Source organism: Nicotiana sylvestris, chromosome 11 (genome assembly GCF_000393655.2).
Source record: "Nicotiana sylvestris chromosome 11, ASM39365v2, whole genome shotgun sequence".
Taxonomy (NCBI): domain Eukaryota; kingdom Viridiplantae; phylum Streptophyta; class Magnoliopsida; order Solanales; family Solanaceae; genus Nicotiana; species Nicotiana sylvestris.
The window spans coordinates 52,128,482-52,140,927 of record NC_091067.1 but is presented as its reverse complement, the minus strand read 5'-3'; the positions used below and the strand labels follow the sequence as shown (position 1 = coordinate 52,140,927).

General features: G+C 36.9%; 1 protein-coding gene across 1 annotated transcript; it reads left to right on the top strand.

Moving 5' to 3' along the window:
- Positions 1-10,911: 10,911 nt before the first annotated feature.
- LOC138881034 (uncharacterized) lies at positions 10,912-11,580 on the top strand. Its single transcript, XM_070161234.1, has 2 exons — positions 10,912-11,180; positions 11,274-11,580. Exons 1-2 carry the CDS (start codon positions 10,912-10,914, stop codon positions 11,578-11,580), a joined length of 576 nt encoding a protein of 191 aa, XP_070017335.1.
- The last annotated feature ends 866 nt before the right edge of the window (positions 11,581-12,446 follow it).

Below are 12,446 nucleotides of genomic sequence, written 5' to 3'. Positions count from 1 at the left end.
AGGGTGTTGCAATAGACAAGAAGCCCTCTACGAACCGACAATAATAACCTGTTAACCTCAAGAAACTCCTGATCTCAGTCATTGTGGTGGGACTATGCCAACCATGGACAGCCTCAATCATTCTAAGATCCACCTTAATACATTCACCTAATACAACATGCCCCAAGAAAGCCGCAGAATTCAACCAGAACTTGCACTTGGAGACTTAGCATAAAGATTCTGTTCCTGCAAGGTCTGAAGCACTAATCTCAAATGTTGCTCGTGCTCCTCCATACTACACGAGTAGATCAATATGTCATCAATTATGAAAATGACAAATGAATCAAGATACGTCCTGAACACCCGGTTCATCAGATCCATAAACACCACAGGGGCATTAGACAAACCGAAAGACATCACCAAAAACTCATAGTGGCCATATCTAGTCCGGAAAGTCATCTTCAGAATATCTGAAGCACGAATCATCAACTGAAGATACACATATTTTGTTTAACTATCGGTAATCAATGCATATCCGCATGCTCCCATCCTTCTTCTTTACAAACAACATCGTTGCACCCTAAGACAACATGCTAGACAAAATGAACCCCTTCTCAAGCAACTCCTGAAGCTGCTCCTTTAACTCTCTCAGCTCTTTGGGAGCCATACGATAAGGCGAAGTGGAAATAGGTTGGGTGCCTTGCACCAAATCAATGTCGAAATTGATATCCCAATCTGGCGGCATACCAGGTAGATCAGGAGGAAATAAGAAAACTCTCGTACCACCAACACTGAATCCAATGCGGGAGTCTCTACAGTAGTATCCCCGAACAAAGGCTAAGTAGTCAAAACAACCCTTCTCGGCCATATGTTGAGCCATTAAGAAAGAAATAAACCAGCTGGAAGTACCGACAGATGAACCCATCCACTCTAATTTGGGTAAATCAGGCATCGCCAAGGTAATAGTCTTGGCATAGCAATCAAGAATGGCACAGTCGGGTTGCGACATTTGACAACTCCTTTGAGAGGGTAGGGAAAAGGAATTGGTTAGAGTCGTCACCTAACGGATTAAGGTGCATTGAGGCACCTAGAGCAAATAACTAATATTATACCGGTTTGCATCACCGGAGATCGGGTAAAGGCTCAGATTACCTTGAGGGGAAGGTGTTCGGCACCCTTCGAGGTCCACAATGGTGGATCCCGGCCAAACATAAATTAAGCGAATTAGTCTAGGAAAGCGAAGAAATCTATTTAATAGGGATGAGGGGTCCTAAATTTTTTAGCCTATAGGATCACCCCGTGCAACATAAAAAATACTTCGTAACTCCTCTAGGACGGAGGTGTTACACATATTATCCAGCGGACACAAACTATCATCTCCTGTACCCGATTACTATATTTAAGTTGTTACTTAAAGCGCTCTAGTTGATTCTGGTTCATTTCCTATGCGTGCACTACACGTCCCTTACCTATGGCCTTGGAGGCATTAGGACCTCTATTTGGGATGTTTCTAGACTAAGCCTAGGTTGCTCAAAATTGTAAAAGACTAGGCGACAAGCAAACCAATTAGGACTTTCAAATAAACGCATATATGGGCTCTTGTTGACCTCCACACATAAAACAGCAAATGCACGCTATTGATTGGAAGGCTTTATTAATCTTAAAGTCCTATAGGCAGGATATCTATGTGAGAAACAAGAAAGCAGCAGTATGCAAAGAAGTCAGTTTCTTAATGCGAATGTTAGGATATATTATTTGCCTACTGATTTTAATTCATTATAATATCTAGGCACTTCAAACAATAATGAATAACAGTAAATCACAATTATAAATCCAGAATGGTCATTAAATCCTATAGGCACATTATCTAAGTGATTGACAGTGACTGTTTTATTTGGAATCACTTGGTAGAATCCTATAGGCAGGATTTCTAAGCACAATATAGAACTTATACAGTTTTGACAACTGAGAAGAATCAAAAGCATAAATGAAACCCTATAGGCATGATTTCTACCCGGATTAACAAAGAAAATAAAGAACCCTTCCCAATTTTTACTATACACCCCATAATCTATTTGTTACAAAGTTATTATAGACCAGATTAGTAAATGAATTACATAAGAGTAATTAAATAAACTATAGGGAACCTTTTATTAGGCCCAAATACACCTGGGCAACCAGGCCTTCAAACCATTTCAGCTTCGACGCTTATTTCACAGGCACAACATAGTCAGTGGTGAGTAATTTATCCATAGCACATATAGAACTAGGTTTCTAGTGTTTCAAACTTTCCAAGGGCATCGGGGACCTAGGGGAAATGCTCAAACTAGAGAACAGGTTCTTAGAAGTTATTCAAAGGAGGTTAAGAATCAAATCCCAGTGTGTTAGAGTTCACAGGAATCTCTCATGGGCCCTAAGCAGTGCTCACACTGGGGCGGTTGAGGATAGAACCTAAATGACTTAAGGGTAGGAGTTTAAAAAGTAGCAGCACATAAAAGGAGGCAGGGACAGATTTAAAACAGTGTTGATTTTAGAAGAAAACCATCATAACAGAGTTTAGAACACAGAATTTGTAGGCAGAATTGCACCAAGAAACCAATTGGCAAGGTTTGCAAAGTACATAGTTTTAAATAGGCTAAGTCAGAAAAAGACCTAATTACACTAAGTGTACATGCTGACATTTTAGGACAACCTTGTTTAATCATAACAACATTTAGGCAAAGTGTTAAGGTAAACAGTCAGATTATCACATAAATCTAGAGGGGTGCAAGACATATTAGAAAACAAGTTGGCAGGGCACATGGATTAAATAACAATATAAATCTGTAAAGTTTAGGATTGATTAACTAATTCCATACTAGTAGTACCCTAAGGATGCTAAGTTCAGAAATAGTTCAGGACTAGCAAACAGTATGCATAAGAGAAGTTAAAACAATAAATTATCCTTTAGGAGGATTCATATTATTCAAAGTAACCAATTATCCATATCCCTTGCGGGAATAGATGAACTCATAGAATTATAAAGGTGGCAGAATCATGCTCAGAATAAAGTTCATACATGCTGGGTCGAACAACATAGATTATGGAAACATAGAAAAATAAAATGGCAAGGGATAATGACTTACCAATTTGTCAAGAAAGCAAGAAAATGTGCCACAGTAGTTAAGTCCAGAATTAATTGGCCTTGGCTTTCAGCCGGCCAAGACCAGAAACAAACGAGCAAAGAGAATTAGGTTAAAATCTAAGTTTTAAGTGAGAGTCTTGATAGTTCGAGTCTCTCTAAAGGGGGAAGGAAAAAGGGTTTAAATAATGGTAAAAGTTAAGCACACAGAAAAGGAAAACAATCAATCAACCTAAAATAACGAAAGAATAGCATACGAAATTGATTCAGAATCAATTTAGGATAAGTCAAGCAACCCTAGTTTTTTAGGAACACAAATATTACCAGAATATACACAAAAATAATAACAGAAGAAGAATATAGACCCAAATAGCTCTAAAATTAGAGAGTCAAACTAATTTTGGTCCAATTTAAGAAAATCTGAAAACCCTAATTTTAGGGTAAGACAAATATTGAAAAAAAATGTGATAATAATACTTAAAATCAGAGAGTCGAACCTATTTTGGTTCAACTAAAAGAGATCTGAAACTCCTAATTTAGGGTAAGTAGGAATCCACAAAAGATACACAAATATTCGTACTTACAAAGAGCAAAATGAAGAACACAGACCGAATAAACAATAAGTTAAAGATTTGAACCAATTTTTGGTTCGATTCTTACAAGATCTACTTGCCATATTAGGCAAGCAATTATATAATACCAAAAACGGGTAACCAGTAAGGAGTAGGAGTCAATAAGGTAAAGGAATAATGGATTGATTCCACTTTGGGGTTGAAATCGGAGAGATTTGTGAGATGACGACGCTAGAGTTTTGAGAGGAGAAGAGGAAGAGATGAGAGAATTCAGAGGCAGTGGGTTTGGGTGAATGAGAGCTAGGGTTAGGGGTTTGGTTAATTAAAATAGGGAGAAGGGATGTAACCGGGGCGGGTTATAATAGACAGGTACCAGCCGGGTTTAGCGGGTTGGGTTAATTGATTTGGGCTGGGTATTATGGGCTGGTGTATAGGGGTGTTGGGCTTAGGAGTTTAAGTACCCATTTTAACAAATAAATAATTTATAGAAAATAATTAATAAATAAAAAAATATTACTTGTGCATGAAAATGATTAAAGATAATTACTTAATATTTTAAAAATATAAAAAATTATTTTCTATATAAATAATGCAATTATGCACATAAATGAGCTATTATTGTAAAATATGCAATTTAGCCTAAGGATACAAAAATGTATCAAAAATATTTAAAGCTTAATATGGATATAAATGAATAAAATTAAATGATAAATCATCATAAAAATTATTTGAGATGCAATTAATAATTATTTATATGATAAAAATACAGGGATAAATTGATTTAAAGCCTTTTAAAAATTATAAAAAATGCTTATATACATTTATAAACCAAGTGATGGTGCACATGCACTATTTTAAAAGTATATATGCATATTTGAAATATGTGAAGGAAAAATTGGGTATCAACAGCTGCCCCTCTTTACCTGGGAAGGATGAAAGAGTTGTCGGGTAAAGAAATGATGACCGATTTTGACCGAATGGGGTGTTTTGAAAAATATAGTTCTTTCCCTGGTCTTTGGGCTGCCTACATATCCCTGGTTTTACAGGAATCAGGCTGTGTGTAGTTCTGGACCCAACGATGAATGAAACCGATGGAATTGTTATAGGAATAGTCGTGTGTTTCAGAAAGGGTTCTTTTGGGAAGGATAGTATTGGATGGATTTATGCGGAGTTATGAATGTGAATTTGAAACGTAATGGATGTATCATAGGGTAGATATCTGAATGGTCATAGAGTAATGGTAAGTAATTGATGGGAGTCGGTTATGTGTAAACCATTTGCGGAATGTGAACATTGTAAACGGAAATCGGAGCGAAGATTGCTCCCATTTGAAGAACAATTATTTTTTGGATTACCTGCAAAACTTAAAACACGATGCATGCAAATATATATGGATTATTGCGAGAAATTAAACGTGATACAAATTCTCATTGGACCATGAAGATTGTATTGCGACGGTGAGGATGATGTCCTTAGACCATGACATCCTGGGCCATGAATCATGAGATAAGGGATTCACATGCCATGAAATAATATTCTCGAGCCATGAGAATGGTGCCTCTAAACCATGACGTCTTTAAATAATGATGTGCAATATTGAGAGATCCTCAGGCCATGACATGGTGTCTTCAGGCTATGAGGATGATGCCTACGGACAGAGACATGGTGATGCATCATATGAGCAAAACAAGACAAAGCTTAGTCTTGTATAGGATCGAAGTAGAGCTTAGCCCTGGAAGAGGTAAAACATTGCTAGGCTTCAAATAGGGTAACGTTCAGTCATTAGACAAGGAAAGGCAGAGCTTAGCCTTATGCAGAAGGGGAGGCAATGCTTAGCCTCATGCGAGAAAGAGAGACAGTGCTTAGTCTCATGCAGGGAAAGGCAGTGATTAGCCTTATCCAATTGGGGAGGCAATGTTAGCCTCATGTAAGAAAGGCAATGCTTAGCCTTATGCAAATAGGGAGGCAATGCTTAGCCTCATGCAAAGAGGGGGAGACAATGCTTAGTCTCATGAAATTGAAGGCAGTGCTTAACCCTGTGCAAACAGGGAGGCAGGGCTTATCCTCATGCAAGAATCGAGAGAGGGCTTAGTCTCATGTAGGGGGAAGGAAATGCTTAGCCTTATGCAAATAAGAAGGCAGAGTTTGGCCTCATGCGATAATTGAGACAGAGCTTAGTCTCATGCAAAGAGAAGGCAATGCTTAGCCTTATGCGAATAAGGAGGCAATGCTTGGCCTCATGAGAAGAGGAGGAGATGCGTAGTCTCATGCAATGGAAGACAGTGCTTAGCCGTATGAAAATAGGGAGGCAGGTCTTAGCCTCATGCGGGAATCGAGATAGGGCATAGTCTCATGCAGGGGGAAGGCAATGCTTAGTATTATGCAAATGAGGAGGCAGAGCATAGACTCATGCAAGATTTGAGACAGTGCTTAGTCTTATGCAGTGGACAGATAGCAAGTAGGAGCAGAGTATTTCTTAGCTGGAGATATATTTTCACTTGGCGGTCCGGTTGTTATGAAGATAATGATTTTAAGGTGCACGTACTTGTGGTTATTCCTTGTTTCTGCATCCAAAGAAAAATTGTGAGTTTTACGGGGGAGGTTGATTCGTGCCTTTGTCTGCTTGTTTTGCTTTGCTTTGCTTTGCTCTGGAGGTCATGTTTGAGTTTCCCTGGGTAACATCTGGCTGCCATAGAAATAAAGTTTTCGAAAAAATATGAACTTGTTTGATGAAATAAAGTTATTTAGAAAACATAGTGGTATATAATATCAAGTAAATTAGATGAACTAACGACGGTAACACTTTTAGAGACATTGCGGTTTCTTTGCGTTAGAATTTTGAGGGTCCTCAAAATTCTACCCTAGTTTAGTAAGCGATCCTTCGACCGTTCAGCATGTGAAGAACTTTGTTGGACCTGCTCCTGAATTTTAAGAATCTTTCTCAAAATTCTGACCCAGTTACTTAACCAATTCTCTGACTGTCTTACATATGATGACGTCGGCTAAACTTGCTTCGGAATTCTGAGGGTCCTCCTCAAAATTCTACCCCAATTTTTGGTTGTGGGAAAATGAAAAATTTATTGAGATGTGACCGAACCCACAGGGCTGCCTACGTATCCCCTCTTAAACCAAAATCAGGTCAAGCGTAGTTCAGTTACATCAGATGAAGAAATGTAAATAATTTAAATATAGTATCTCTTGACTGCATCTAAATTAATAGTCTTTGGCCAAACTTCTCCGTCCATTTCTGTAAGTATGAGTGCTCCTCCTGTTAGTACCATGTGAACCATGTAAGGACCTTTCCAGTTAGGTGAAAATTTTGTTTTGGCTTCATCTTGATGTGGAAAGATCTGCTTCAACACCAGCTGCCCTAGTGTGAATTGTCTTGGTTTGACCCTTTTTGTTGAAAGATCTGGACATTCTATTCTGATAGAGCTGACCATGACACATTGCATCCATCCTTTTTCCATCTATGAGGGCTAATTGCTCAAAGCGGCTCCTTATTCATTCTGCATTACTGAGTTCGACTTCTTGTATGATCCATAAAGAAGAAATAGGGAGTGACAGCTTCGGTACCATACACCAGCAAATAGGGAGTTGCCCCGGTTGATGTACAGACTGTGGTACGGTATCCCAATAAGGCAAATGGTAACTTCTTGTTCCATTGCTTGTGATTCTCTACCATTTTCCTTAGTATCTTATTGATGTTCTTGTTGGCAACTTCCATGGCTCCGTTCATTTGAGGCATGTATGCTGTGGAGTTTTTGTGCTTGATTTTGAAAGTTTCGCACATGGCTTTCATCAGATCACTGTTGAGATTGGCGGCATTATCAGTGATGATGGATTCGGGAACCCCGAATTGACAAATATTACGACCCCTGACAAAATCTGCGATAACTTTCTTGGTTACAGCATTGTAAGATACAACCTCTACCTATTTTGTGAAGTAATCGATGGCCACTAAAATGAACCTTTGCCCATTTGAAGCAGTGGGTTCGATCGGACCAATAACATCCATTCCCCATGTGGTAAAAGGTCAAGGTGCACTTATTGCATTGAGTTTGTTTGGCAGCACTTATATAATATCTGCATGTATCTGGCATTGGTAGCATTTTGGACATACAGGATGCAATCTATTTTCATAGTCATCCAAAAGTATCTAGCTCTGAGTATCTTCTTAGCTAGAACAAAACCATTCATATGTGGACCGCAGGTTCCGGCATGTATTTCCTCGAGCAATTTGGAAGCTTCTTTGGCGTCAACACACCTTAATAGTCCTAGATCAGGTGTTCTCCTATACAAAATTCCTACACTTAGGAAGAAATAATTGGACAACCTAGGCAGTGTGCGTTTCTGAGTATGGTTCTCCTGCTATGGATATTCTCCTTTCGCTAAATATTCCTTGATGTCGTGGAACCATGGATTTTCGTCCGTTTCTTATTCAACATGAGCACAATAAGTAGGCTGACTATGGATACTTACTGAAATGGGATCGATGAAATTCTTATCCAGATGATGTATCATAGAAGACAAAATAGCCAGTGCGTCTGCGAACTCGTTCTGAACTCTTGGAACATGTTTGAATTCTATTTTCATGAACCTCTTCATCAGTTCTTGCACATGATATAGGTATGGTAGTATCTTGGTATTTTTTAAAGTCCATTCTCCTTGAACCTAATGTACCAGAAGATCCGAATCACCAATTACTAACAACTCTTGTATATTCATGTTGGTGGCCAAATTGAGCCTCATGATACAAGCCTCATATTCTACCACATTATTGGTGCAGGGAAACCTAAGCTTTGCGAATACCGGATAATGTTAACCTGTGTCTGACACCAAAACTGCTCCAATACCCACTCCTTTAAAATTTGCAGCTTCGTCGAAAAACATTCTCCAACCGTCGTAGGCTTCAGCAATGTCCTCTCCTATGAATGACATTTCTTCATCAGGAAAATACATTTTTACTGGTTCGTATTCTCCTCCTATAGGATTTGCGGCAAGATGATCTGCCAAAGCTTGTCCCTTGACTACCTTTTAAGTTACATAGATGATATCGAACTCACTCAGCAATATTTGCCACTTGGCCAACTTTCCGATAGGCATAGGCTTCTGAAAGATGTACTTTAGAGGATCCATCCTTGATATGAGATATGTGGTATGGGCACAGAAGTAGTGCCTCAATTTCTGAGTTGTCCATATCAAAGCACAGCAAGTGCGTTCTAGCAGAGAGTACCGTGCCTCATAAAGTGTGAACTTCTTACTCAAGTAATATATGGCTTGCTCCTTTCTTCCCGTCTCGTCATGTTGTCCTAAAACATAACTGAAAGCCCCATCTAATATAGAGAGGTAGAGTAGTGTTGACATCCAATTTTGTCCCTCCTTTCTTACAATTAATTTCCTTGAGCTTCTAAGTTATTAATATATCAAATACTTTATTTTCTAGTACTATTTTCATTTATTATTATTATTATTGTTGTTGTTGTTGTTGTTATTTTATTACTAATACTATTAGTAATATTATTATTAAGATTACTATTACAATTACTATTCTTGTCGTTAATATTATTAGTATACTATTACTATTGCTACTATTGGTATTGTTAATATTAGTATTCCTACTAATATTAATATTAATATTATTATTATTATTATTACTATTATTATGTAATGTGTTAAAAATAATGTGTTTAGAAGGCCAAAGAAGTTGACAAGGAAGAAATTTCAATACAAACGAATGTTCCATTTTTTTCCAGTTCTTTAGCCCATTGAGCATGGCCCAAAATCACAAATAGAGCAACCCATTTAACACCCTTCTGCAGCCCAAGAACCTAAAAACAATTAGGGTTCCCACTCTCTCTTCTCTAAATGCTACTGACCCCTTTCCTTGTCCCCTTCTCCATTTTTTCAGAAAACTTCCAAGATCTTACATCCTTCAACCAAATAAATGTCACACCATTTTCAGCAAAGTCTTTCCTCTCTCTCCTTCATATTTAAATACTTTAAAAGTCACTGCAACTCTAAAGCAAAGGACGGTTTGGTCGATGTCTTCTCTGTCACGTTTTGGACCGATCTTAAATGGACATTTTGAATTTCAAATGACTCTTTCAAGTTCCCGCTCCTCAATTGAACCCTAACTTTTTTTCCCCTATAAATACTACCATAAGCTCTTAGCCGAATAAAGGTGGATACCATTATCCCGCGGCTAAAGCTATTACTCTACTATTTTCTCAAGCCTCTAATTTCATTCTTACATATTTTCCTCTGTCGTTCGAGGTTTAGTCTCAGTTCGTGAGTAGATCAGAGACTCGACGACGCCTCGTTCACTGCCCCACAAGAGGTAAAATTCGACCTTATTCTGACCTCTCTCTTAGTTTCTGCTTGAAAACTTTGTGTTTACTTGGCAAATAAATTTTTTGTTCTGTTTTACGATTAAACCATGTTGTTAGTTTACTGTGTTTGAGTTAATAGCAATGTTGTACTTGGCTGAAATTTTAATATAAATATTGTATTAGAAATCATAATTTAGGCATTTCCTTAATCATGTGGAGATCTGTCTCAAAATGCTTTTGGTTTATTATAGTCTAGAAATAAATCTTGGTGCTCCTTTAAAGACTTTGCCCTTGAATACCTTTGCAATTCTGGATATGATAATAAGCTATATTAGAAGCCCTGACTCAACTTACTCTTTTCATTTTTTGATGTCACAGACATAAAAAAGTAATTTGGTTTAAATAGTTTGAATGTTCTGTATCTTATACTAAGTATTTGTCTCTCTTCTTTTAAAGAAATATTTTAAAATATGAACATGTATACTTCATATCCCCTATCGACTATAGGTACTGTTTGATATTTCGGAAAGAAATCTTGTTCTGTTGTGATAAATATCACATTATGGTGGATGTCTACTCTTCTTCCATGATCTTCATGTCAAATGCTTAATGACATATTCAATGACATATTTTGTATGTTCAATGACATATTCCATGACATATTTTCTTCACTTTTTATGCCTATATAAAGGCCTTGTAATAGATAGAAAAATACACACAATTGAAGAAAAAATAAGAATCTCTCTTCCTCTCTTTCTATCTATATCTCTTAGTTTGTTTTGCTTGTTATATATTGTTATTTTGGATTATATTTTATAACACGTTATCAGCACGAGGCTCTACCATCTCAAGAAGATCTTTTACAAAATTAAGGTATAAGTTTTCTCAAATTTGTATATTTTTTTAAATGTCTGATATTATAAAAAGAAAGTTCGTTGCCCTTGAAATTTCGGGCAAGAACTATATGATATGGGTATTGGATGCTGAAATCCATTTAGATGCAATGGGTCTTGGAGACTCCATTAAAGATAAAGATAAAACATCTACACAAGACTGTGCTAAGGCCTTGATTTTCTTGCGCCATCACCTTGATGAAGGGTTGAAAATTGAATATCTCACAGTGAAAGATCCATTTGTTTTGTGGAATGGTTTAAAGGAAAGATATGACAACTTAAAGTTGGTCACTCTTCCACAAGCACGATATGATTGGGCTCATCTTAGGCTCTAAGACTTTAAGTCTGTTTCTGAATATAATTCTGCTATGTTTAGAATTACTTCCAAATTGAAACTCTGTGGAGATAATATCAGTGACTATGATATGCTTGAAAAAATGTTTACAACGTTTCATGCTTCCAATATGGTCTTACAAGAGCAGTACCGAGAGAAAGGCTTCACAAAGTACTCTCAGTTGATTTCTTTTCTACTTGTGGTTGAACGAAACAATGAATTGCTTATGGGAAATCATGAAAATCGACCCACTGGGTCTACACCATTGCCTAAAGAGGATGATGTGTATTCCCATTATGCTAATCGTGGAAAAGGTCGTGGCCATATTCGTGGTCGTGGCCATGTCTAAGGAAGAAATTTTCCTGGTGTTAATCATCCTCCACCGAAAAATAACTTCCAAAAATGGAAAGGTAAAGATGAGAAGCGAAATGCAGAGGGTTCAGAAACTAAATGCTAACGTTGCGGTGGAAAAAGGGCATTGGGCAAAAATTTGTCGCATACGAAAACATTTGGTTGAGCTTTATCAAGCATCTCTGAAGAATAAAGGATCTGAAGCCAATCTTGTCTATGATAATAAATTTGACATCACCCACTTGGATGTGGCAGATTTTTTTGAGCACCCTGAGGAAAAAATAAACCACTTGATCGGTGATGGATCTGTGGTTAGAGATGATTGAGCAATTTAATTTTTATGCTTTTCTATTCGTAGTATGTAATGAATAAACATCTCGTAACTTTTATTGCACTCTATAATTCCTCTTATGTAGTTCTTAAGAATATTTTTATTTCCGAAATTTTATAAATTTCACAAACAATGAGTAATATCCTATTAATTAGTATTCTAGTCTCAGTGATCTTTTAACGATTTTAACTTTCCTATACATTGCTTTAATTCTCTTTAAGAAAAGGTTTACAAGCACCCTGGAACAACTTTTGTTACTTCACCCTCAATTTTTTTTATGAATATGTTCTTTTCTTATACGGATCAATTATGTTTCATACAATGTGTAGGAAAATGCAAATAATTTATACTTGTAAATAAATTTGTTGTAGTTGTATTAGTCATATGTGTACTTGTATTATTTTTTGTGTAATTATTTGTATAATAATTAGAATTTGCCAGAAAATGCATTAAAGGCTACTATTGAATTATTGGTTTAACTTTATTTCTTTTCCATTTTTCTCTAAAAATACTAATATTTATTCATATACTTC

Bases quoted from the DNA above. Each gene is read 5' to 3' on its own strand.
- LOC138881034 (XM_070161234.1), top strand. From the start codon at position 10,912: ATGTCTGATATTATAAAAAGAAAGTTCGTTGCCCTTGAAATTTCGGGC. The intron at 11,181-11,273 runs GTTGGTCACTCT...TGCTATGTTTAG, and splicing joins GAAAGATATGACAACTTAAA to AATTACTTCCAAATTGAAAC.